Here is a 27994-nt window from a genome sequence, read left to right as displayed (position 1 = left end):
ACCAGCCAGATCGTTGGTCCCGCTGGTCACACACAGCGATGTGTGCTGGCCAGCGGGAGGCCAACGACCAAAAAATGGTCCAGGACACTTTGCAACGATCAGCGACCTCACAGCAGGGGCCTGATCGTTGCAAAGTGTCACACACAGCGACATCGCTGGTGAGGTTGCTGGTGAGTCACCAAAACCGTGACACAGCAGCGATATCGCTATGTGAGACGGGGGCTTTATTCTGTTTGGAGGTGTTGGTCAGTTTTTTGTAGCACATGGCTGAAACTTCAACCATCGCTATGTCCAATTGGCACATGATAATTTTTCACAATTGTATGGCCATTGGTCCACAGCGATTTGGCAAGGCTTTCTCCCGTCTGGCCCGGACTGAATACAGCCAGCACCCACAGGTTCAGCTACTGAGGTATTAAGAAGCAGACTGCAGATCAACAGCAAGAAACTGGAATTCTAACACCCGGGCCCACAAGACCGAGTGAGTGGTGGATGGAGGAGTGAGCCGTGGATTCTTTTTATAATGCTCCCTTAGAAGTATTTAAGCACAACAATGTTTTTAAGGTTTTTTTTCTTCTTTTATAACAGTCTCTAAATCATATATACTCGTACATTAGTATATAAAAACATTAGGACTGGTCCGTTTTACGTTTCTTCTTCTTCTTACGAATTTTCTTTGCGCTGATCACTGAATCCTGACTGATACATTCAGATTTCCTTTTCCTTTTGGACTGGACCATCTCATTACTCTCATTCTCTGCATCGGAGGCATTTACTTGTACACCTGCTGGCTTCAGCTCTTTAGAGATGCAGGAAATTCTGCAAATATAAAATAAAAAAAAAAAATACTAAAAAGGGTTATATCTACAATTGCATTGCTTTCACAAAGACCACTAAAATGAATACTTATGTTGGGCTTCAACTGTATATGAACAATAAGATTTTTTTTTTTTTATTTTACTCACTTATATACCGCTATTAATTCCATAGCGCTTTACAGACATTATGGGCACTGTCCCCGTTGGTATTCACAATCTACATTCCCTATCAGTATGTCTTGGAGGGAAACCGGAGAACCCAGAGGAAACGCACGCAAACACGGGGAGAACATACAAACTCCTTGCAGATGTTGTACTTGGGTGGATTTGAACCCAGGATCCCAGCGCTACAAGGCTGCAGTGCTAACCACTGAGCCACTGTGCTGCCTATATTCTTTTGTGTTTTTTTTTTCTTTTTTAAACTCTACCTGTCCATCTGTGCATCCAACTTCATATAGTGTAAGAAGAGAAATGTCCATTCAGCTAATAAAACTACATTTCCCAGCAGCATTTGCTTCTCCTCAGTGCTACAGGACCCACACTCCCACTCCTGTGTGCTATGGGAAGTTGGCTGACTAATGAATGTGTAACACAGCTCTGCTGGGCCTCCAGCACAGATATTTGGCACATCATGAAGCTTATCTGTTTAGAATACACTTTCTGTACACTGTATGGTCCTACATACTTCCTATAAGACAGATTCTATCTTCTGCCATATATATCAGTATAGCTACATGTGTGTTTTTACATAATTGTTATTCTTCATATACAAACACAAGCTTATTCTAAGATCACCATGATAGACCTGATGAGCTGGCAGAAGGCAGCACTGAAGGCTACTGTGCATTCACTTTGTAGCACCAAAACTCTTGCTCTGATCCAAGGTTACAAATAGAATAAATATCACTATTAAAAGAGATGAGCATTGATAGCAAATGTCACAACACATTATTTTCTTCTACCTTTTTTCTTCAGGGCTCCTGCGCTGAAATAGCGCTACAAAAAATCCATTAGTCAGCGTATCAGACAAAGAGGCCCGCAGACAGCACTCTGATCCCGGGAACGTGTTCAGTCCACGCACCGGCCACGAGGGGAGAACATTAACCAACCTGGAAAAGACAAGGATGTGATACCGCAAGATCTAAGCAGCATTATATTCTCCGTACATCAGCAGCCGAGACCATACACATATAAGGTACCTGAAGTCTGGGTGCTGCTCTAGAATATCCTGTACCACATCTTCATTTTCCTGCTGGTGTACTGAGCAGGTAGAGTAGACCACGTACTGCGCAGAAGGGAACTGCAGAGCATGGGACAATGCTCGCCTCTGGAAAGCGGACAGGGCCCGCAGCCTCTCTTCCTTTTCAGACCCTTCCTCATCTGTGAGGACTCTCATCCGATCTGGCATACCTGAGAAATGTAAGATTCTCTGTTAGGATAGGCACACAGTTTTTCTTGGGAGTTTTTGGAGGTGAAACTCACAAACTCCTCCTCCAGATTTCATAACTCCTGAAAAACTGAGTTTTTACTCAGCTTCAGCTCTGAAAACTTAGCAAAAAGACCTGGGCCTCGATTCAGTAAAGCCTTTAAGTCAGCATAAAAAGCTTTGAAAAGTCACAATTTTGGCGTAACTAGAGGCTGTGCTAAAATTTAGCAACTTTTCGCATTATTACAAATTGGTCAGAGCTGGAGCAGGATGGAGCTATGGCGAACGCCACTTGTCAAATCCATGATGAGCGGCAGTGTTCGCAACACTACAAATCTTACTCCAGCAGGGACTGGAGTAGGATTTGTGGTGATCTGCACAGAGGTGTGCGTCTTTCTTCAGACGAGCTGGATTTATTAAAAAGTGTGCAGGAATGAATGAGTCAGGAATGTCTGACTCCAGAAAATCTCCCCATCAAGACTGGCGTGAACAATGCCCATCTTGATCAATCGTGCCCTTCTGTGTGTGTTGGCCTTAACAATGTTACCCAAGAAAGCATTACATGTCTCATTCTTGGACATTCTATGTGCACATGGAGTATTGTGGAGTAGATTTTTCCAAAAATCTTGTTCAAAAACTTTTGGAGAACTCTTTCAGTTCATTTTATATAGAAAAAAAAAATCAATGAGGAGCTTTATATTTTCCCAAAGAGGTTTTTAAAAGCACCTGGTGGAAAAACAATGTGCATATAATTTCTTTCATCCTGCTAAGAAACCTCTCCAAACTAGGTAGTTATTGTCCAAGACTGCAAAAATCACCTCAATAGATATTTTTCTGTCACCCATGACGGCACAACGAGAGAGGGGATCCGCCCTTCAAGGACAGGAAACATTCCAGATAAAAAGGGCGGCTCTTCTCTCCACCTCAGTGTTTTCCTGTCCTTGATGGGGGACCTTCTGACTCGTCGGCGGCGACAGCAGGAAGATCAACTTACCCAGACCAGGGCCGGTCGGTTGTGACAGGGCACAGTCTCTGCAGCGGCCGGTCCTGTGTATGCTGGAAGTGCCGCGGAGGGTGCCGACACTGGTCTCCTCGCGTGCGGGCGGGGGTTTGCGGCACCTACACAATATGGTGGCCCGGCAACCCCGGGTCCCGGATGTGACGTCACGGGGAGCGACCGGAAGTGACAAAACCGGATGACGAGCACCGGGACCTCTGACCCCCGAATGTAATTTTCGGGAGAGGTACCGGAAGCTGCGGGGATGCCGGCCGGTGATCTCCCTGGCACAATGATACTTAAGGGTAGATCACCGGCTAGGCAGGGGCGCAGTGCGCCATAATGGCCTCACAGCAGCCCTCCCCACCGCATCAGCAGCAAGAGCAGCAGACCATGCTGCAGCAGCATGAGGAGACGGAGAAGCCGCAGCGTGTACAGCCTCGGCACCAGAAGCGCACCCAGGAGCAGCGTCCACTGCAGAGTAGGAGCGGTGGGCGTTCTGAGACACGCAGTACCAAGGATTCAAGATCCAGCCGGCATAGCTCAAGCAGGATTGAGGATTCCACGGTCTCCCGAGGAGAAATGTCGAATACCGTCCTGCCTCCCGTTCCGGTACCCTGTTTTTATCTACTGGGTGGTGAGTGAGCTACATGAAAGTCGACGTATTAATGTAGACTTTTTTCTGTTTTGTCTCGCTCTCCCTCTCCTTCCTCCTTTTCCTCTGGTCAGGATGTCCCTAAAAAGTGTACAGGGAAATCCAAATACAGGGTGTGTGCCCTGTGTGAAAGGGGTCTGACTAAGGACTGGCCTTAAAAGTTATGCCAGCCGTGTATTGAGGAAACAATTTCGGAGGGAACTCCGAACTTTGCTTCAAATTTAAAAACCCTTATTAGGTCTGAGGTGGAAAGATCGCCAAAATCGTTTTCTCAAGCAAAAGAAGCATCCCAGACCCATAGAGCAAAAACCCCTCCCACCCTTTCAGATTCAGAATCCGATGAGGGAATGCTGGATGACTCTGATTCTTTGTCTTCGGATAGCGACACAGGCACAGGTTACTGTTTTCCCCTGGAGAGTGTTGATAGCATAGTTAAAGCAGTCAGGTCCACAATGGGGTTAATTGACCAGAAGGCAAAAAAAAAAAATAAAATAAATAAATAAATCAGTCCCAGATATAATGTTTGGTACCCTGGATCGGAAGAAACAGAGTTTTCCCGATTAACGATAAGGTGCAGGGGCTTATCAAGAAGGAGTGGGAAAGCCGGAGAAAAAGGGTCCCCTTCCATCCTCCTTCAAAAGAAAATATCCTTTTGATGAGGAAGATACCGCATCCTGGACTAAAGCCCCGAAGCTGGATGTTGCGGTGTCCAAGGCTTCTAAAAAATCTTCTCTCCCTTTTGAAGATACAGGGATGCTTAAGGACCCACTGGACCTGAAGGTAGATACCTTCCTTAAGGGTATCAGGGAATCATCAGCAGGGGCATTGAAACCAGCTATAGCCGCAACCTGTACGGCAAGATCCCTCATGGTTTGGTTAGACAGGTTAGAAGACCAGATTAAAAACAACGAGTCACAGGACTCTATTCTGGCTTCTCTTCCAGTATTGAAAGGAGCTGCGGCCTTCTTATCTGATGCCTCTGCAGATTCCTCCAGATTAGCGGCTAGATCTGCAGCCCTGTCTAATGCCGGCCGTAGAGCAGTCTGGCTGAAATGTTGCCCAGGGGATATACAGACAAAAGGGAAATTATGTTCTCTTCCATGTGAAGGAGATTTTCTTTTCGGTACCTCTCTTGACACAATTCTTAAAAAAGCAGGGGACAACAAGAACGTATTTCCCAAATCATCTTTCTCTGCTTTCAAACAGTCCTTTCGGAGGAAGAAATTTACTCGCAGAAGAACATCCACGAAACAACCTAGATGGGAGGATCGTTCCAGGAGAGGGAAAGGGTTTTTATTCGGCCGGCCCTCCCAAGATAGTCGTAAACCCCCAAAATGACTCTTTATCCCAGGTGGGAGGGAGGCTCTGTCTCTTCCTTCCAGCCTGGGAAAGGATCTCTTCCAACAGATGGATCCTCAGTTTGATAAAATCAGGGTTAAAGCTGGAATTTCTGAGGAACCCGCCAGAGAGATTTATCCTGACTGCCTTAAGATCCTCTCTACCGGAACAGCAGGCATTGGAGGAAGAGATTTCAGGCCTCCTTCGAAAGAATGTCTCACGGGAGGCATCACCACAAGAGGAAAGAAGAGGGTTCTATTCCCCCTTATTTCTTGTGAAGAAGCCGGACAACTCATACAGAGTGATCATCAACTTGAAAGGCCTGAACAAATTCCTGAACATTCCGTCATTCAAGATGGAAACAATAAAATCAACGATGAGCTTATTATTTCCCGGCTGCTACATGGCAGTGCTGGACCTAAGAGATGCGTATTATCATGTGCCAATCCATCACGACTTTCAGAGATACCTCAGAGTGGAAGTAACTGTACAGGAAGTCGTCAAGCACTTCCAGTACAGAGCTCTTCTCTTCGGCCTAGCAGTGGCGCCCCGAATAGTCACAAAGCTTACAGCGGAGGTTACGGCTCATCTCAGGGAAGAAGACCGATTGATCATTCCGTACCTGGACGACTTCCTAACAGTGGGAAAAACTCACGATTATTGCCTAGCCCAAGTGGATCAGGTGTGCACAATCTTAAGAAAAACTTAGGATGGTGTTTAAACCTGGAAAAATCAAAACTGATCCCGTAAACAACTTAGATCTTTTTAGGCCTTACTCTGGATTCATTTCGACAGGAATGCCGCCTGACCGAACAGAAAAAATAAAAAATAAAGAACTTGGTTTCGGCGGCCATAGCAAACCTAGTAATGACTCCCAGGGGGGCCATGTCTCTGCTGGAGTTCCTCACCTTCTGCATTCCAGCAGTATGCTGGGCCCAATTTCACTCGAGAGTTACAGTGGGACGTCCTAAAAAACGAGGTCATCCTCCGGGGGCATCTGGAGGGCAGAATGATACTCCCTCACAATGTAATTCAGTCACCGCACTGGTGGTCAAGGACGGACATGTTCCAGACAGGCATCCTCTGGGTTCCCCTTTTCACCAGAGTAATTACCACAGACGCCAGCTCCAGGGGGTGGGGGCGCATCTAGACAACCACCCGATACAGTGGACTTGGTCAGAGGGGGAGAGTCAGGAGTCTTCAAACATGTGGGAACTACGAGCAGTAGAGAATGCACTAATCCGCTTCTTACCCCTTCTACAAGGACATCACATAAAAATTCTGTCCGACAACCAGGTCACTGTAGCATATGTGAATCACCAAGGGGGAACTCGCTCAAAATCTCTTATGCGGGGAGGATATTTTCTCTAGTGGAAGGGAAAGTTCTCTCGTTAAATGCCCTTCATATCAGAGGAGAGGACAACACGAAGGCAGACTTTCTAAGTCACAGGCCACTATTGCAGGGAGAATGGACCCTAAATCATTTAGTCTTCCGTCAGATAGTTGCCATGTGGGGGTCTCCAGAGGTCGACCTATTTGCGACCTGTCAGAACAGCAAATTAAAAAAAAGTTCTGTTCACTAGATCCCACAGAAAATCTTCTAGTAGTAGACGCCTTCCAGTGCACATGGGATTTCAGTCTGGCCTATGCCTTTCCCCCAACGTGCCTAACTCCAGCAGTGTTGAGGAAGATCCGGGAGGATCAGGCACGAGTGGTCCTTATAGCCCCCTTCTGGCCCAAGAGACCATGGTTCTTTTGGCTGAGAAGCAAGTCAATCACAAACCCCTGGATTCTTCCAGAGATTCCTGACCTTCTTGCTCAAGGTCCTATATTCCATCCTCAGGTGAAAGGATTGCACTTAGCGGCCTGGAACTTGAGAGGCCATTGCTAGAAGGTCGGGGATTCTCATCTAATCTAGTTACTACTCTTCTAGGTAGTAGGAAACCGATCACTACTAGGATTTACGGTAGAACCTGGATGAAATTCTTGTCATCTGAGGGATTCTCCCTGGGGTGTGTGGGGGTAGTGTGAGGGGGGGGTCTCCGGAAATCCCATTATGGAATTTCTTCAGAAAGGGCTGGAAAAAGGCCTAGAGGTTAGCACCCTAAAAGGTCCAAATCTCTGCCTTAGGGGCCTTGTATAATCATAATCTGGCCGGTAACAAATGGATTTCCAGGTTTGTAAGGACATGCAGTAGAGCCAAACCAGCCCCTATAATAAGGGGCCCTTCTTGGGATTTGAGCTTAGTGCTAAACGCATTGAAAAATTCTCCCTTTGAGCCCCTTAGCTCAGGGTCTATAAAGTTACTTACCCTAAAAACAATACTTCTTGTGGCCTTGACATCAGCATGGAGGGTTAGTGAGTTACAGGCTCTATCTGCAGATCCACCTTTTACCTTAATTCTAGACGATAGAGTAGTTTTGAGACCAGACCCTGCTTTCCTACCTAAAATTGTATCCAAGTTTCACATGTCTCAGGAGACAGCCCTACCATCCTTCTGTCCTGAACCAAAAAATAGCAAGGAGGAAAAATGTCATACCTTGGATGTCAGGAGATGCTTTATACATTATTTAGCATCCACAAGCTCATGGAGGATGGATAGGGCTCTATTTGTCTCCTTTCAGGGCTCCCGGAAAGGGACGAAGGTCTCAAAAGGCACTCTATCAAGGTGGATCAGGGAAGCTATCAGGATGGCCTATACGGGGTCAGGCAGAGATCCTCCTGACAATCTGAAGGCCCAGTCTACAAGGGCCATGGCAACTTCCTGGGCAGAAAGAGCGGACGTGCCCATTGAGCAAATATGTAAGGCGGCCACATGGTCATCTCCGTCCACTTTCTATAATCACTATAGGCTTGACCTTTCCGCCTCCTCTGATCTCACGTTTGGGAGAAGGGTTCTGCAGGCTGTGGTCCCTCCCTTACATACCTAGTTCTCTGTAATTCGCTCGTTGTGCCGTCATGGGTGACAGAAAAACAAGTATATTACTTAGCGGTAATGTGTTTTTTCGGAACCCATGACGGCACCTTTGCATTCCCTCCCTGTTACTATGGTGATCACCTTCCGGTTGGTGGGTATTGAAGTATTCACATGGGTGAAATTTGTATATAGTTAATAAGATTAATGTACTCTAACTGGAGTGTCCTCTCATTCTCTGTAATCCACTGAGGCGCCGCTCTTTTTATCTTGAAGGACGGATCCCCTCTCTCGTTGTGCCGTCATGGGTTCCGAAAAAACACATTACCGGTAAGTAATATACGTGTTTTCTCCTTCCCCCATGACGGCACCACGGAGAGAGGGGATCCGCCCTTCAAGGACAGGAAACCTACAGATAAAAGGGCGGTGCCTCTCTCCCGCATCAGTTGGTTTCCTGTCCTTGATGGGATCCTACAGTCCGGCAAACCTGCGGGGTGCCAGAAGACATAAGTGGAAGTCGTGGGATGCCAGGCCCGGCCAGTCCGATCCAGGCAGCGGGAGTCCCCTGCCTCGGCTGGTGCGGTGTCCTGAGGCGCCACCGCTAAGGTCAGTGGACCTTTAGGGTGTGCGAAGGGAGGTCCAGAGAGGAGTGGATCATGACCTCACCTTAGAGCTATGAACTCTCCTGATGGCCGGTTCTCTGGAAGAGGCTGCCGTGGAGCTGCGCCCCTGTCTGGGGTCGGCAGATCCAGCTCTGCACGTCAGTGAGAGAGCAGCTGTGGACCTGCACCCCTGTCTGAGGTCGGCAGCTCCAGTTCCGTGCATCAATGGAGAAGCTGCTGTGGTAACTGCGCCCCTGTCTGGGATCAGCATCTCCAGCTCTGCACGTCAGTGAGAGAGCAGCTGTGAACCTGCGCCCCTGTCTGGGGTCGGCAGCTCCAGCTCCGTGCATCAGTGGAGAAGCTTCTGTGGGACTGCGCCGTCTGGGATCAGCAGCTCCAGCTCTGCACATCAATGGGAGCACCTGTTGAGCTGCGCCCCTGCCCGGGGGTAGCAGCTCCAGCTTTGATCGGCGCACTATTAAAGGCGCCCCTGCCTGGGACCACCCCAGTATTACTCAGGCATGGACAGAGGGTGAGGAACAGGCCTGTGACTCGTTCCAGCCTCCGATTCCGTACAGCTGGTGGTGAGTGATCTTCGTGAATGTTTACCTTGTTATGGGGCCCTTTCCTTGTTATGGTACTAGGAAAGGCTGAAGGATGTTAGTGCAAAACGCAAAAGTGGATGCGCTCTGTAAGAACCCATCTGGGCTAAGGGCATCGTGCTTTAAAAAGTTGCTGGACCTTAGACCTCTAGGCTAAAGTTAGCCACATATCGGGGCCGCACAGAGCCTCATGATTAGGATTCAGAATTTACCACAAAAATGAGCCTCAATCTGCTCAGTAAATGTTAAACTAACACTGAGGTTTTTACTGTTGCCCTGTCTGTGTTAATACAGCACTTGGTCCGTGAATGTCTGTGTCCAGCTGCATCTCATCAGTTGGCTCCTTCGGGTGGGGCTAGTCTGACAATTGAGATTTACCACCCAAAGGAAAGGTTTATCCTTCATTCACAGGGATTGCTCTTTTAAATAAAAATCTGAGCGCAGTGCCTCACAGTGCCTTATAAAGCCTCTTTGCGCTTCACAAAGAGCACATCATAGCACTTTATATTACATCATAGTGCCTCACAGATGCCAAATCTTAATGCCTCATAGATGGCGCATCATAGCATAGCTCGTCATAGCGTGGTGCCTCATGGCACATCATAGCGTGGTTATGGCATAGCATGGCGCCTCCTGGCACATCATAGCGTGGCGCCTCCTGGCACATCATAGCGCGGCGCCTCAGGGCACATCATAGCGCGGCGCCTCAGGGCACATCATAGCGCGGCGCCTCAGGGCACAGCGCTTCATGTCACCTAATAGTGCCTCGTGGCACATGGCATAATGCCTCATAGCACATCACAGTGCCTCATGGCACATTATAGTGGCTCTAGGCACATTATAGTGCCTCATAGCGCTTCACAGTGCCTCATGGTACATTGTAGTGTCTCAAAGCACATTGTAGTGCCGTATAGCATCTTACAGTGCCTCATGGCGTAGTGCCTCATAGCACTTCATAGCGCCTTATGGCTCTTCATAGCATAACATACCATAGTGACTCATAGCATATCATAGTGCCTTATGATGTATTCATAGTGCCGTATAGCGCCTGTTAGTAGCTCATAGCACTTCACAGTGCCTTTTAGTACCTAATGGGACCTCATAGTGTCTCTCAGTGCTTCAGGGTGCCCCTGTGCCTTGTAGTGCTTTTATAGGGTGTCTGTGCCTCATAGTCCCTCTTTGTAAAGGTACTGGTTCCACAACTAAGTTTGTCTGACAAAACCAGGTTCAGAGACTGTAAACTGTGCATGGCAAGCTTACCGAATTCAGGGGGAAAAATATCATAGCCTCTATTTTGAGACTGAGGGTAGCAGTATTCCTGGCTGGTGCTCAGCTGGCTCGGTGAAATGCCGATTGGAGGCGGGTAACAATGAGAGCGCTTCCTTAGTTTTGCAAGCTAATAATATAAACCTTGTACGTTTTCACCCTTAAAGGTGGGAGGCATCATGTAGTGCTCATACAGCCATTGGGGTTTGGTCCAATTGAGCGCAGTTTTCTTACTTTTTATATGTTGCACAGAAGTCGTAAACATTAATATTTCTGGTCTTGTCCAAGTACTGACTAAATAGGACAGACCCTGACTACTCATATACAGTTCAGCTAACCTAGCTTGATCAAACAAAACAATATTTATCCAAGGTAACCACTAATTCTGGTGGAGCCTGGCCTGTGTCTCTGATTAGCTCCAAGACACATACCATCTGCTCTGCTCTCCAGCAGTCTGACTAAGGTGAATGCCTAGCCTGCTCTAGTGCTTAGCTCCAGGGGCCCTAATCAAGACCTGTAAAGCTATTATTTAACCCAGTCCTACCTGGGTTTGCTACAACCCGAAGGGGCTGCTGAGATTCCTGAGAGTCAGATCATTGGAAATGGACTCTAGAAGAACTGCTAGTAAATCTGCAGTTCCAGATTGGAATATAGTAGTATAGGCGTTTAAGGAGGTATACAATCAGGTTCCAATTCACATGAAACATCAAATTCCTGAGAATAGTTCTTGGCATAAAATGAGGGTTTAAGGCTTTCAGTTTGTGTCCTTCCATTCAGATGTTAATGAGCCTTAAGGCTTTATGGAGGATTATAGTAGTTAAAACAACTCTCATATCAAAGGAAGAGGCATTGACAATAGTTTACCTCAACTATTTCAGGATTATCTGCAGACCATCGAGTGCTGCAAAACTCACTGGGTAGTGAGTAAGAGCCGTACTCTCCCAAGGTAGGATAAGGAGTCCTGCTATATGTCAAAATTAAAAGCAGTCTGGCCACAACTCTGAACAAGGCAATATTGCTGTTAATAAGTAATCTCCTACATTCCAGTAGTAGTATGGTCACGGGTACACACCCATGGGCTGCCACTAAAGACCCGGTTCCTCTAACCTGAAGAAGCTTTAGGCAGTATATAAGAAAGCTCCATTCATCTATACATGGTCTCCATGTAAAGGTTTTGTCATACAACAGAGTAGCTTTATCTTACATAATCCATTATGGAGGAACTCTGCCAAGATCCCTAATGACACTTATGTCTAATCAGTTCAGATGGCGAAGTCTCACCTTTTATCTTTAACAGCACCTCATATAAAGAGGAAGAGAATTGCAAGTGGACCTTTTTAGCCGTGGACTACTGGAACAGTATCCAACCTTCATTGAATAAGCAAGGAATGTGAAAGTGAGTTTGGATATAGGCCCATTTTCAGTCCAAAGATGGCACCCTGGGATGTGAATCCAGTGCTTACGGCTGTAACATGCCTTTGCTTGAACCCATGGATTCAGGGTCTTCACAATAAAGACTATTATCCCGGTGGCCCTGACTTCAGCATGGTAAGTTTATGACATCCAAGCTTTTTCGGTTAATCCTTTGTCTATACAGATCCTAGAAGATGGGTCGGTTCCGGAGCTACTTTATCTTCTGAAGATAGCTTCCAATTTTCATAGAAGTCAGGAAATGGTGCACCCTACTTTCTGTGCTAATCCGGGGAATCCATGGCAGAACAATAAGAAGCCTCCTGGGCGGAGTAGGCCGGTGCTACGATAGAGCAGATATGTAGAGCGGAAACCTGTTCTTCCCCCTCTACCTTCTTTAATCACTACCGGCTAGACTTAACCTCTTTTTCGGACCTTTCTTTCTGGAGAAGGGTTCTGGAAGCTGTGGTCCCCCCCCCTAATGAGTCACTTCTCTGTAATTCTCTCCGTGGTGCCGTCATGGGGGAAGGAGAAAGACGAGTTACATACCGGTAACGGGATTTCTCAGAGCCCATGACGGCACCCGTACATTCCCTCCCTTCACGTGTGGGTGCGCACACTCGTTAGTTAATTATTGTAGCCACGTGGTGTGTCTGACGAGGTCTTAAATTGTAAATTTTTTTGTTACTAACCTGGTGGTCCTCTCATGCTCTGTAAACAACTGATGCGGGAGAGAGGCACCGCCCTTTTATCTGTAGGTTTCCTGTCCTTGAAGGGCGGATCCCCTCTCTCCGTGGTGCCGTCATGGGCTCTGAGAAATCCCGTTACCGGTAAGTAACTCGTCTTTTTTTTCCAAAACAGTTTCAGAAAACTCTTTCCCTGAAGTTTCCTGAAGCTGTTCCGAAAAAAAAAGAAAAAAGTTTCCTGAAGGAATTTCTGCTTGAAAACCTCAATTTTTAGAAGTTTCTACAAACTGTGTACACCTAATAAAAAAATGCATCCATAATCTTCAAAAGCAGGATTTTTTAGGGATTTGTGTGATATTTAAGGGATTATCCAGGGCTATTTTATTTTTTTACTATGGGCCTAAGGGTGCTTTCACATTGTGCTTTTCTTCACGTTTGTGGGTCCCTTCGGGCATATGTCCGAACCCCACCGCAAAACGGGATTCGGGCGTATTTGCCGACGGGGCAATAGACTATAATGGTGCCGGCAAAGAGAACGTGCTTCCTTTTTTGGGCATATACACCCAAGCATCACGCTGCATGCGGAGATTTCAGTAAGGTTAACGCAGTTCATCAGCTATGAACTATGTTAACCTTAGTGACGTCAGTGCTCGTAGCAGCAGCCGGATTCACAAGCTACTGTCAGCGTGTTCCGGCTGGCTTTAAACTTACGGGGTTAGAAATGGGGGTGTCTTATAGACGCCTCTCCATTACTAACCCCTGGCCTTGATGTCAGCTGACAATACAAAGCTGACATCAACCCCAAAACCTGGGTGCTTGCCAATGCACCAGGGCATGCGTTAAGAGTAAAGGCTAAGCTCCAGAAATGGAGCTGAGGGCTGGTGTTATTGGTCTGGGAGGAGGTCAGTATCCATGGTCCCTTCCCAGCCTATTAATATCAACCTGCACCTGTCTGCTTAGCCTTTGCTGGTTATTAAAAATAAGGAGGACCCCACTACTTTTTTTTTAACAAGTAAAGGCTAAGTAGATAGCTGTTAGCTGATATTAATAGCCTGGTAAGCCCCATGTTTATTGCCCCCTCCCCAGACTATTGAGACCAGCTCTCAGCTTTCCCTCAGTTGGTTAATAAAATTAAGGGGGACCCCACACCTTTTTTTTTTATTTATTAGCTAAATACATATACAGTAAGCTACACACACTGCACTAATTATATATCTCAATGACATCTTTCTATCTATATATCTATTCTATTCTGATGGTTCACGCTGGGAATATACTAACAAGAGGTGTTCACACCCCTATAGGGATAACATATAGCAATTACCATATTACCCAAAAGGGCAGCTTAAAAAATAAATAATTGCATGGCACATGCATGGTCTGTGTGCCATGCAATTTTTTTTCTCGCACCCATTGATGAGTCTCGGTCATTTAGTTTTACGCGGCCATACACAGCATGCTGAGATTTTTTCCTCACCCCAAATCCAGGTGAGGAAAAACTCGCAGATGAACACTGCCTAATTGAATAACATTGTTGAGAGTGCAATGAGATTTTTTTCACATTGCACTCGCTGATTTTATACACAGGTGTGAGCGAACCCTTATAATGTTACTGACCTCTACTCAGAATTGGCCCTCAATATTAGACTGATGGGATCCGACCCTTTCCCTCATTAATCAGTTACTTAAAGGGGCTGCTGTCTTCCATTGAACACTGTGGTCTCTATTGTTTACACCGATCTGTAAATCAGTACACTGTACAGCGGCTGCTGATTGGCTGAAGTTGTCACATGACTTACTGTCACGTAACCGCTGGAAGACTTAACACTGACATCACAGAAATGGCGGTAGTCCGAGAGGTGAAGAGATGTTTTTTTTTAATTTTATTTGTGGAACTTTAGCAGGGCTATGCAGTAATAGGTAACCTCTTAAAAATCCAGGACAACCCCACTGAGAACCTAAAAACATAGTTACAAGGCGACTCTGATGCCTCACATTTGTACAAAAGTCACTAATTACCTGATCCGCTACATGATGGATCCACCAAGATGTGGCTGACTTTGTGATATTTTGGTTCGCTCGGATTGACTGTTAGGAAGTCCACGTTGGCCAGTTCTTGACATGTGACACCAGCACGCAGCAGCAGTGTACTCATAGTTGCCAAACGTTTGGTATCCAGGTCAAAGGCGAAAACTTTTCTGGAATTATTAAAAGTTTTTAAAGCGCACCAATGGTAGCGAGATCATGCATTAAACTACTCATCAACGGTCTACTGCAGTAGACTGAAGGGGTCCAGCACACTGCACACTCCTTCATTTAATTTAATCGCTTACCCCTTGTTCTGTACTATGGCCGCCAGCTGGCTTGTTTTATTTCCAGGGGCAGCACAAGCATCAATGACACAGGCCCCCACAGGTGGATCCAGGAGTAATGCTGGGAGACAACTAGCCTGGGGAAACAAGAGTTATTAGTAACGTGCCTGGAGTGGATGACAAGTTCTTTTTATGTGAATGTAACAGGGGTATGCTCACCTTATCCTGCAATATAATAAGTCCAGCTGTGTACAAGGAGTCCTTATGAAAATCTGTACTGGGTGGAAAAACTAGCAGGTTTGGGATGTGGAGATCCTGGAGGAACAACTTCCCAGATTTCTGTCCAAAATCTATCAGTTCCTGGATACTACAGAGGAAAATATCAATCTATAACCAGATCATCATAAATTTCAATAGAGGTGGTCTACCAGAGGACAGAAGGTCCCTGTATCAGGGCAAGTGCTCGTTGACATTTTAGGGAGAGGAGCTCCATAGCCCCAAGTTGGAAGCTGCATTTTCAGTTTTTACATGGAGTTACAGACAGGCCACGTACTCCAAAACGTAACATTTTGAGGAGTAATCGTAGATAATCACTGTTATTATCAATACCATGTTGGCTGCTTACCTGCGAGCTTTACCAAGGTAGGTATAACCTTGGCGCTTGAAGTAAGTCATGACATCATCCATGGAGGTCTTCAGTGTGTTGACACGCACATATCGTGGCAAAACAGGACCTACGAGAGAAATGCTTAGATAGCAAATCATAGACATATTAAAGTGGTTGTCCGGCCTTCTCATAAAAGTCTTCAGTCACTTTATGTGACTGCAGACTTCCGAATCCTTATAGTGAGCACCGCAGCTGTCTGGATTCTCCAGTGTTGCCAGCAAGAGAAGACAGTAATGTGACCACATGTATGTGATTTGCATAACTTCTGTCAGGGAGTGTATGTCGCTTATCTATGTTATGTAAATAAAAGCTTATAACCTGATGTTAAATTCATCCAATGGTTTTATAAATTACTCTTTTGAAAGCCGAAACCCTCCCAAATTTGGTTTAGGGTAAGAAAATAAATTGGCATCAATGCTGAAATATTGATCATTTAATGAACACAGAATGGTCAGATTTTGGCAAGACAAAAGTTGTCGCCTGGTCATATAATGCACCCAATCCTAGTTTACATCCTCACCAGTGCTCAGTAAATGATCGGTTAATTAGTGGGTGTGTATAAAAAGAAACCCAGCACCCCAGACCTTCACTTGAACAGCAACTTGCTCTGACAACATGCCAAAAATCCACCCTGCGACCAAAGCCTTGATTATCAAGAGGCTGAAGACCAGATCCACTGCAGAGGTGGTTCAGCGTCAAGTACAAAAAATTAAAAAAAGATCTCAAGAGACTGGAGATGTGTTTGACAAGCCCATGTCCAGCAGACCCCACAAGACAACTGCTCAGGAGGAACGTTTGTTGGTTAGAAAATCCAAAGCAAGCCCCTCTTCCACTGCAGCAGAGCTCCAACAGGCCTGGTCACCTCAAGTCCCTGTGTCAACTAGAACAGTTTGTAGGGTTCTGTCTCGAAATGGCCTCCATGGTCATATCAGAGCCCAGAAGCCAGCACTAAACAAAAAGGCAAATAAAAAAAAAAAACGTGTGGCATTTGCAAAGTCCCACAGCCTGCTAATCAGATGGACGCTGGAAAAGTGGCAGAAGGTGGATTTCTCTGATGAATCTTCAGTAGAATTACACCACAGCCGCCGAAAATACTGCAGGAGACCTACTGGAGCCCGTATGGATCCAAAATAAACCCAGAAAAAAGTTAAATTTGGTGGTGGAAAGATCATGGTCTGGGGTTACATTCAGTATGGGGGTGTGCGAAAAATTTGTAAGGTGGAAGGCAATATCAATAGCCTAAAATATCAAGAAGTATTAGCTACCTCTTACATTCCAAATCATAAAAGGGGTCAAATTCTGCAGCAGGATAGTGCTCCATCTCATACATCCATCTCTACAACAAAGTTCCTCCAGGCAAAAAAGATCAAGGTGCTCAAGGACTGGCCGGCCCAGTCACCAGACATGAACATCATTCAGCATGTTTGGGGTAGGATGAAAGAGGAAGCTTGGAAGACAAAACCAAAGAATCTAGATTAACTCTGAGAGGCATGTAAGACTGCATTCTCTGCTATTCCTAATGACTTCATTAATAAAATGTATGAATCATTGTTGAACAGCATGGATGCTGTCCTTCAAGCTCATGGAAGTCACACAAAATATTAAATATGACTCTAATAGCACCACAACTTCATTCACCAATGTTATGCAACATATATTTGTATTTTAAGATAATTATTTCTTTGAATATCACATTACTTTCTGTGGGCGACAAAACTTTTGTCTTGCCAAAATCTGACCATTCTGTGTTCATTAAATGATCAATATTTCAGCATTGATGCCAATTTATTTTCTTAACCTAAACCAAATTTGGGAGGGTTTCAGCTTTCAAAAGAGTAATTTATAAAACCAATGGATGAATTTAACATCAGGTTATAAGCTTTTATTTACATAACATGGATAAGTGACATAACTTCTGTCAGGGAGTGTACATGCAATCACGTGCCAACTAGACCTGCTGAGCCTTGTTCAATACAAGTAAATTGAGCAAGGCCGAGTATGTCTAGTTGGAATGTGGCTGGAAGTATGACAATACTTGCGGTCACATGACCGCCAACACCGGAGAATCCTGACCACGTGTGGTTTGCATTCTGCAAGGAATCACAAGCCTGCAGTCACTCTTGTATCAAAAGATCGGACAACCTCTTTAATGGCTCCTGCGGGTTGAAGGTTTCTCTACATACCATCAGATGAGCCACCCATCGATGTCACCAAGTCCTGGTTGCTGCTGACCTTTCTCTTGACTTTTAGTTTTGCAAGCTCGGCATGTAGTCGTGCTCGTTGTGCTAGGATTGTTGATTTCCATCGCCCTCCACACTGAAGTCCTTTCCCAAAAAGCAAGTCATAAACCAGCACCTAAGATGGAAAGACAAAATCCATTGACAACATGTGATTCCATATACATCAAGTGTGAGCCCCGATCTATTTGCACATGTATTCCTCATAGAGCAGGGGTCCCCATTGGTCATAGTAGACAGTGTCTATAAAGAGCAGCTGCAACTATAGAACCCTCTGCATGGTTCATGGTTGGCGGCCCATTTATTTCAATGGTCGATATATAAAACCCCATTCATGCTGCGGTTGCTCGGTGAAGACAGCTGTTAGTGGTTTTAGTGTCCCGAGCCCATAGTAAATAGCTGGTCACCAAGCACCACCTCAGTTTTCCTTCATGCGTCCAATAAAGTAAAAAGGGTTTAGGTGACAGAATGCTGAAAGTCATGGTTGTAATTCAGCTTCTACAACCCCTGGCAAAAATTATGGAATCACCGGGCTCTGAGGATGTTCATTCAGTTGTTTAATGTTGTTGAAAAAAAAGCAGATCACAGACATGGCACAAAACTAAAGTCATTTCAAATGGCAACTTTATGGCTTTAAGAAACACTAAAAAAAAAAAAATCAAGAAAAAAAATGTGGTACTCAGTAAGGGTAATTTTTTTTCAGACCAAGCAGAGGGAAAAAATTATGGAATCCTGAAAAAAAAACACACAAAAGAACACTCCAATACATCACTAGTATTTTGTTGCACCACCTCTGGCTTTAATAACAGCTTGCAGTCTCTGAGGCATGGACTTAATGAGTGACAAACAGTACTCATCAATCTGGCTCCAACTTTCTCTGATTGCTGTTGCCAGATCAGCTTTGCAGGTTGGAGCCTTGTCATGGACCATTTTCTTCAACTTCCACCAAAGATTTTCAATTGGATTGAGATCCGGACTATTTGCAGGCCATGACATTGACCTTATGTGGCTTCTTTCAAGGAATGTTTTCACCGTTTTTGCTCTATGGCAGGATGCATTATCATCTTGAAAAATGATGTCATCATCCCCAAATATCCTTTCAATTGATGGGATAAGAAAACTGTCCAAAATATCAATGTAAACTTGGGCATTTATTGAAGATGTAATGACAGCCATCTCCCCAGTGCCTTTACCTGACATGCTGACCCATATCATCAATGACTGTGGAACTTTGCATGTTCTCTTCATGCAGTCATCTTTATAAATCTCATTGGAACGGCACCAAACAAAAGTTCCAGCATCATCACCTTGCCCAATGCAGATTCGCGATCCATCACTGAATATGACTTTCATCCAGTCATCCACAGTCCACGATTGCTTTTCCTTAGCCCATTGTAACCTTGTTTTTTTCTGTTTAGGCGTTAATGACGGCTTATGTTTAGCTTTTCTGTATGTAAATCCGATTTCCTTTAGGCGGTTTCTTAGGCTGCGTGCCCACTATGCGTTTTTCAAGCGTTTTTGCCCCGGAATTTCCGCAGCGAAAACGCTAAAAAACGCTTGGTAATACGTGCCCCATGGTCCCCAATGATAATCCGCATGTGCTGTGCACATGCTGTGGATTATCATTGCGGAAAAATATGCAGCATGTCCATTAATTTTGCGGATACGCAGCGTAATCGCCGCCATTGACTTACATTGGACCGCGTGACATCCGCATCACTGCATCTGTACATGCGGATATCACACGGTTCAATGTGCGGATGGTATCCAGGTCTGGAGAAGAGGAGACTTTCATCCAGACCTGGGTACCATAGAACCTGTTAAAAAAAGAATTTAAAACTAAAAAAAAAAAAAAAAAATTTATACTTGCCTTCCGATGTCCTCCCGGTGTTTTCTCCCCTCCGTCTGGTCTGCTGTATGGGTCGCGGTGTTGTGAAGGACCTGCCATGACGTCATTGACATGTCACATGACCCAATGACGTCACCGCAGGTCCTTCACACCGGACGCAGAGGAGAAAACACCGGGAGGACATCAGAAGGGGAGTATAATATTTATTTTTTAACATTCTTATTCTTTTTTTTTTTTTAACTAACTTGGTCACACTATTATAAATCCATGCCGGTTGCATGGATTTATATTGTGTGACCAAGTTGTCAAGCACTTTCCAAGTGATGCTAAAATCGCTTGGAAAAGCGCTTGATAACCCGCATGCAGAAATGCATGTGAAGAACGCTTGACAAACGCTTCTACCTGGTGGGAAAAACGCATGTAAAAACCGCATGCGTTTTTCCTGCCAGGGAGAAGCGGAAAAAATATGCAGCATTTCTGCATCATGCGCACATAGCCTTACAGTTCGGTCACAGACATTGATTCCAGTTTCCTCCCATTCGTTCCTCAGTTATTTTGTTGTGCATTTCCTGTTTTGGAGACATATTGCTTTAAGTTTCCGGTCTTGACGCTTTGATGTCTTCCTTGGTTTACCAGTATGTTTGCCTTTAACAACCTTCCCATGTTTGTATTTGGTCTAGATTTTAGACACAGCTGACTGTGAACAACCAACATCTTTTGCAACATTGCGTGATGATTTACCTTCTTTAAAAGAGTTTGACAATCCTCTCCTTTGTTTCTATAGACATCTCTCATGTTGGAGCCATGATTCATGTCAGTCCACTTGGTGCAACAGCTCTCCAAGGTGTGATCACTCCTTTTTAGATGCAGACTAACGAGCAGATCTAATTTGATGCAGGTGTTAGTTTTGAAAATGAAAATTTACAGGGTGATTCCATAATTTTTTCCTCAGAATTGAGTGATTCCATAATTTTTTCCCTCTGCTTGGTCTGAAAAAAAATTACCCTTACTGAGTATCACATTTTTAATCTGGATTTCTTTTAGTGTTTCTTAAAGCCCTACAGTTGCCATTTGAAATGACTTTAGTTTTGTGCCATGTCTGTGATCTGCTTTTTTTCAACAACATTAAACAACTGAATGAACATCCTCCGAGCCCGGTGATTCCATAATTTTTGCCAGGGGTTGTATTAGGCCCTACAAATAAAAATAAGTCTCACAACAACTTACACTAATCCTAAAGTTTCTGTCATGGTGGCACATACCACTCCCACATAGGGACAGTCCGATTGTGACTTTGACTTCACAAGACCTTTGGTCGCTCCGCAGCCCAAGACTGGAGTTATATTTTACTTACTGTAGCCAAGTTCATTGGCAATTTCTTTGGTCCACGAAGCAGCTCTGAACTTCTGATGATCTCTTCAATCACGGAGGAGTAGCGCAGTGTCTCACAGAGCAGGGCATACAGCTGCCGCACGTTCTAGGGGGAATGAGGGAACATTATGGCCGAGGAGGCGATCACAGGAGACGACAGACGTGTGGACTGTATGCATATCACATGGAGCAATGCATCGGAGAATCACTGGAGTCTTTTGGAAGAATTAAAGAGTATCATTTATTTTTTATTCTTAACCTCTTAACAAGGGCGGTGGAGTCGGAAATAGTACAAAATGGACCAATTCTGACTCCTAAAATATATACCGTATTTTTCGGACTATAAGACACACTTTTTGCCTCCAAAATTTTGGAGGAAAGTGGGGGGGGGGGGGGTACGTCTTATAGTCTGAATATAATTTATATACATATACACACACACACACACACAACTGAAAATATGTCTTATATTCTAGGTTCTTCAAAGTAGCCACCTTTTGCTTTGATGACTGCTTTACACACTCTTGATGAGCTTCAAGAGGTAGTCACCGGAATGAGAAGGTGTATCCAAACTTTTGGTATGTACTGTATATACACACACACACACACACACAGTGGCTAGTTTGGGGTGTGCAGCAGCAGCTGAGAAGTGGGGCACAGGAGGTAGGAGCCGCAAGCTGCAGCCTACACTGTGCCCACTGCTAAAAAAAAAAAATTAACATTTTCCTTAATAACGCGCACACTGTACCGCAGCGCGGCTCCGGCAGCTGCTTGGTGGCCACGTGTGCCCGCTATTAAAGACCATGAATATTCACTACAACCCACTCCCATGGGCATGGGGATTTGTGAATAGTCATGCTCTTTAATAGCGGGCACACACGAACGCTGAGCCACAGCAGGAGCCGCGCTGCGGCTACAGTATGAGTGCTATCAACGAGAGTGAATAGTCACTACTCCCCACGGCTGTAGTCCCGGCGTGGGGAGCAGTGACTATTCCGGCAGACCATCTCACAGCGTGACGGGCTCACACCGAGATGACTGCTGGCAGCAGAGCGGGACGCAGCGCTGGAGAAGAGGGAAGAAAGACGAGTATAATTACAGGATTGAGGGATGAGGAGTGCCATGCATACCAGGATTGAGGGATGAGGAGTGCCATGCATACCAGGATTGAGGGATGAGGGGTGCCAATGCATACCAGGATTGAGGGATGAGGGGTGCCAATAAATACCAGGATAGGTTATATTAACAGAATTGGGGGAAATTACCCCTATAACAGTATCAGCAGCAGACCCCCTCCTCCTTAACAGGGCATCATGACCACATTTTTTTGCTTACATTTTTTTGCTTACATTTTTTTTTCTATTTTCCTCCTCTAAAACCTAAGTGCGTCTTATGGTCCGCTGCGTCTTATAGTCCGAAAAATATGGTAATAAATTGGGTACAGTAGCGCAATGCAGGAAGTGCTGTAAATTGTTTCATAAGAATTTGGGAAAGTTATGAAATGTCCTATAAATGTCTGTTCTGTTCCTGATCTAAGGATCTCGGCTTTTAGTTGAGATGAATCTGTGCTGCACTTTATGTACTCTCTCAGTAGTGAGGCACTGCTGTGGAGTTGGAAGACAGGGAAATTGAGGCGTTGGAGGTTTGGCTTATAGACTCCACAGTCCTGTCCTTGACGACCGCTGATATGCATAAAAACAGCGGTCGTTAAGGGGCCTTATTCCCTCGTCACCGTTTTAAAACGACAATTGGGAATAGGTAAATCGTACCCCACCACTCCCAAAATTCCCTCGGGTGAGAGCTGTACATGACGTCTGACACCCTGCAGCATCGGCCCCGGCTGGTTTTAGAACCGATCGGGGCCAATTAACCCCTTAAATACTGCTGTCAATCATGACGGCTGGACCTAAGTGGTTAAAAGGGGGTTAAAAGACCCCCTTTGACAGGATCACCTACCCGCAATCGTAATCGCGGGTGCCAATCATTGCCATGGTTCCTTGAGCTCTTCGTATGACCCCAGTGTAACGGTGGCCTGTTAGGTCCTGCTATAAGCTCTGTCTCACAGGCTGTCACTGACAGATCTCAGGCACACGAGTACTGCAGTGTAGGAGTCCAGCAATGAAAGTAAAACATTCTTGTCCCACAGTGGGACTAAGTTAAAAAGTAAAAAAAAAAAAAAAACCAATGGTACAAATGAAAACACCAAACCATCCAGCAAAATAAGCCTCATTCATTGAGCCAAATATGGCTCATTCTGCAAAAAAATAAAAAACTTACAGCTCTTATTTTGTCACCATATTCTAACAATTTTATATAAAAAAGCATTTTTACTGTGATAGCAGGAAAATATATAAAAAAAAGATATAAATCTGGTATAGCACCAACCCAAAGAATAAAGTCGTCTAATCACTTATATCGCAAGGTGAACCGCACAAAAATAAGAAATATTCTTGTACTGTTATTTGTTCATTCTACCTCCAAAAAATGTGAATAAGACTCAACACACATTTATCCTGCGCTCTCCTCTGAGCGCTTACCTCGGAGTTTCCATGTAAATTCCCAAAAATGAAACTCAGATGAAACCCCAGACGGAACCACTCACTATAATGAGACAAATGGAGTCACTTTTGACTCTGGTCTGTTCCAGCGCTTACTTTAGGCATCTTTTTTAGCGCACAAGTGTGGGCGACCACAGATCTGTGTACTCCTAAAAAGATGGATACCATCGGGAACAGACGCTAGAGTCCAAAGTGTCTCCATCTGCCTCATTATGGTGGGTGGTTCCGTGGGTTTTGTCTGAATCACATTTTGTGGGATTGACATGGAAATCCGTGCTCAGCGTAGAACACAAGAATGTGTTCCCAGCCTTATCCTGGAAGCGATCAATAAACGTTATGTACCCCAAACTGTTACCAATAAAACCCTAATTTATCCCACCCAAAACCAGCTCCCACTCAGGTCCATCATCTGTCACTGGAACTATAGGGAGTCCCACGTTACTGGAAGAACAAAGACTATGGAAAAGCGACGGCTCCCGCCCCCTCAAATAAAATCCAGTGAATTCTGCGCTCCCAAATCCTTCGGAGTCCACTGTGCCTAAACCGCAGTAAGCGGCCACGTTTGGCATTATTGTAGTGGGGAGAGAGCACTTAATTTACGGGGTGCGTGTCTCCAGAAGCACAAGCTGGGCACAATGTGTGGGGGTGCTACACTGTATGGGGGCACAATGAATGGGCACTAAACTGGTAGATTTGCAAATCTCCAGAATAAAGCCTGGCGTGGATGTTGCAAAATAGTCACTGCAGCTATAGACTAATTCATTGAGATGTGTAATTTCTACAATGGGGTCATTTTTGAGGTTTTTCTGCTGCCCTGACACCTTAGGGGCTCCGCTAATGTCGCCCACAAACTATTCCTTCCTTCCTTCTCAGCTCTGATGTGTAGCCTAACAGTAATTTCTGACGATATATGAGGAGTCACCGCATTCGGGAGAAATTGTGCAATAAATTATGGGGTCCAGTTTCACATATTAACCCTTGTGTACCTAAAAAAAAATTGCGGCAAATAAAAAAAATTACATTTTTACCACTAAAATGTTATATTTCCACATCCCAATGTTATGAAATTCTGTGAGGCACATGTGGGTGCAAAATACTCACTACACCCATAGATGAATTACTTAGGCAGTGAAGTTTCCAATATGGGGTCACCTGGGGGGAGGGGATTCTGCTGATCTGGCACCTTAGGGGCTCGGCTAATGGAGCCTACAATCTATTCAAATGGAATCTGTGTACCAAAAACCAAGTAGCGCTCCTTCCCATTCGATCCCTGCTGTGTGTTCAAACAGTAGTGTACAACCACATATGGGGGGCTGCCACGTTCAATAAAAATTGCATAATAAATTATGGGGTCTATTTTCTCCAGTTACCCCTTGCGTAAATTATAAATTTGGTGCTAAAACAGCATTTTAGTGGGAAAAAAAAATTAAATTTTTCGTTTTTACATCTAAATGTTCTAAACCTGTAGGTTAAAAATGCTCAGTACACCTGGGGCATAGTTTCCTAAATAGGGTCACCTGTGGGCAGTTTATGCTGTTTTGGCATGTCAGGGCCGCTGCAAAAGCAACATGGCGTCCGCAATCTATTACAAACAAATTTACGCTCCAAAAATCAAATTGCACTCTTTCCTTTCCGAGCCCTGCCATGTGTTCAAACAGTAGTGTACAACCACATATGGAATATCATCGCACTCGGGAGAAATTGTGCAACAAGTTATGGGGTCCATTTTCCCCTATTATGCATTGTGAAATTACTAATTTGGCGCCAATACAACATTTTAGCGGAAAAACGTAATTTTTGCTTTCATATCTACATTTTTAAAAGTTCTGTGAAGCACCTACAGGTTCAAAATGCTCAATAAACCCATAGATAAATTACTTGATGGGTCTAGTTTCCAAAATGGGGACAATTTGCATTCATTCCTCTGTAACACCTGAAGGGTTAAAAAAATTCTTGACAGCAGCTTTGAAGTATTTGTGGGGTGTGGTTTTTAAGATGGTATCACTTCTAATATAAAGGCCCCTGAAAGTTCATTTAAAGAGAATCTGTCACCACTTTGGAGTTATCAGACCTCTACTATGGGCATACAGGGTATAGAAAAGTAAATCTATACATACCTGTATGGCCCATAGTAGAAGTCTGAATGCAGAGAAATGTAGTTTTATCTCCTGGGTGTTTCACAGGCTTGGCATCCCCCGGACACCAAGCTATCCCCCCCCCCATCTGCTTATTATTTCACCAATTCCCCACCTAAGTACACATTTATCATATCCCCCCCCTCTCCGCACGTCACAGGTCCCCGGTTCTTCACTGTGGACTCCCCGATGCCTGCGCATTAGAGCACTGCGCGCAGCCAAATGGGACTGGGAGGAAACAAAGCGCACTCTCTGTGAGCCACGCTTAGCGCATGCGCCGGGAGGTGAGGGGAAAAAAGCACACGTCACAGGGACCCATGGGTGTGGTGAATATTCATGGCCTTTAATAGCTGGCACGCTGACCGCCGAGGACAGCAGGAGCCGCCTGCGGCTACAGTGTGCGCGCTATTAGGGAGAATGAATGGTCACTGCTCCCCACGCATGCAGTCCCCGTGTGGGGAGCAGTGACTATTCCCGCACAGAGCTGGAGGAGAGAGGAGGTGAGTATGAAAGTTTTTTTTTTTTTTTTCTTCTGTGCTGCGTGACAGGGAGCCAGACATACAGGGATGAAGGATAAGGGGGGCCATACTTACCGGGAGCTGCGCTGTGGGCACAGTGTGCTGGTTATTAAGGAAAATTAATATTCACTGCTCCCCACACCCATGGGCGAATATTCATTTTCTTTAGTATCGGGCACCCTGTAGGCTGCAGCAGGCGGCTACTGCCTCCTGTGCACCGCTACTCCGCCACTGTCGCTTCCTCCACATCCCCCACCACTCACAGCCACAGTATTTATGTATATTGGACTATAAGACACACCCTCCACTTTCCTCCAAAATTTGAGGAAAAAAGTGCGTCTTATAGTCCGAAAAATATGGTAATTATTTTATACAGCATGACTAACTGGTTTAAGGGTTAAAAAAAATGAAAGTTTGAAAATTGCGAATTTTTCACCAATATTCATATATTTTCACAAATAAATGAAAAACATTTAGACATAAATTTAACAAAGTACAAAGTGTAGCGGAAAAAAAAAATCTCAATCACTGGCACAAGTGGAAGCATTACTGAGCTATTACCACGTGAAGGTGAGCGTCAGGACTGGGTGCGGTCACATGACTATCGTGTTGTCCGCTGTGTGCACACTGATGTAGGGGTCCATTTAGAATCAATAAAAGCGAACTGCCCATCACAAGTTTATGCCTTGGCAGTCATGCGCTGTACATGTAATAAATATCCCTGCTGAGGCCAGTGATTGGCTGCAGTGGTCAGGTGACTAAAGGCTAGTATACCATCATTTCCTGGAGCAGTGGTGACCATCACAGCGGCGGTGCAGGAAGGGGCAATCATAGGTATTTCTCCATCTTATGACATCCCCCAGGGCGAATTTTGTATCATCCCGGAAAACCCCTTTAAATAAGAAGCTGAAGCTTGTCCAGCAATGTATTATATGAACAACCAGGGACGACCCTGTGAAAAAAGTATCGCCATCATTTCCATGCTATGTACCTCCCCCGATTAGAAGAGCACGTCCGGGAGGATCTCAGCCCCCCATGATCTAGTGGTTATTACCTATACCGGGCTATAAATGGAATTCCCCTTTAAGCACACTGCACTTGTCCTGATATCCCCCCTGGCACCAGTCACGTGTATAGCCCGCACATACGGGTCACATAGCAGCTCCCGGCCTCCATACACCGCCTGTACCTTGTAACCACTGTCATACACCAGGGTCTTCACTGCGCCCTCTTTACGCTGCAGCTTCTCCAGGATCCCGGCCGCAGTTTGGTACAGAGCCATGACCGCTCCGCTCACCGCCGGCACACGTGTCTCCTCTGCCTGCTGCCGTACAGCGTCTACGCTTTACGACTCCAGCACAGAGCGCTCGCCTGACGGCTGCAGTGGCTGAGTGCTGTGCAGAGAGCCGGCAGTATTCTGTAAATGGACACAGTATCTCGGAGTAGAAATAGATAATGTGACATACCGCCCACCAGGACACACACATGCCCCCCCCATGTGCCTGTCTGAGCCCATAGGTGTCTGCTAATGGTCTCCACGATGTCATTGCACACACCAGTGCCAGGCAGTGCAGGCCAGTAACAGACTGGGAAGGTTGCCATAGTAACAGCTTTGTTTCTGTGATTGGATCTG

The 27994-nt window shown here is 45.2% G+C and overlaps 1 protein-coding gene across 1 annotated transcript; it reads right to left on the bottom strand.

Moving 5' to 3' along the window:
• Positions 1 to 27869, bottom strand: NSUN5 (NOP2/Sun RNA methyltransferase 5). The gene is made up of 10 exons (XM_073670754.1): positions 27551 to 27869; positions 21134 to 21256; positions 17877 to 18048; positions 15652 to 15760; positions 15246 to 15393; positions 15048 to 15163; positions 14734 to 14912; positions 2018 to 2228; positions 1781 to 1927; positions 1 to 819 (listed from the first exon to the last, which is right to left on the bottom strand). Exons 1-10 carry the CDS (start codon positions 27641 to 27643, stop codon positions 630 to 632), a joined length of 1488 nt encoding a protein of 495 aa, XP_073526855.1. The 5' UTR covers positions 27644 to 27869; the 3' UTR covers positions 1 to 629.
• Positions 27870 to 27994: the final 125 nt, after the last annotated feature.

This window comes from Phyllobates terribilis, unplaced genomic scaffold (genome assembly GCF_046119375.1).
Source record: "Phyllobates terribilis strain yellow unplaced genomic scaffold, ASM4611937v1 Scaffold_2__4_contigs__length_985480577, whole genome shotgun sequence".
Classification (NCBI taxonomy): domain Eukaryota; kingdom Metazoa; phylum Chordata; class Amphibia; order Anura; family Dendrobatidae; genus Phyllobates; species Phyllobates terribilis.
This window is presented reverse-complemented; position numbering and strand designations above follow the sequence as displayed.

Excerpts from the sequence above, each read along its gene's own strand:
- NSUN5 (XM_073670754.1), bottom strand. The coding sequence starts at position 27,643 with ATGGCTCTGTACCAAACTGCGGCCGGGATCCTGGAGAAGCTGCAGCGT. Across the intron at positions 15,164-15,245 it reads TTATTATATTGCAGGATAAG|GCTAGTTGTCTCCCAGCATT; the intron begins GTGAGCATACCC and ends TTGTTTCCCCAG. Across the intron at positions 14,913-15,047 it reads GCCATAGTACAGAACAAGGG|AAAAGTTTTCGCCTTTGACC; the intron begins GTAAGCGATTAA and ends TAATAATTCCAG.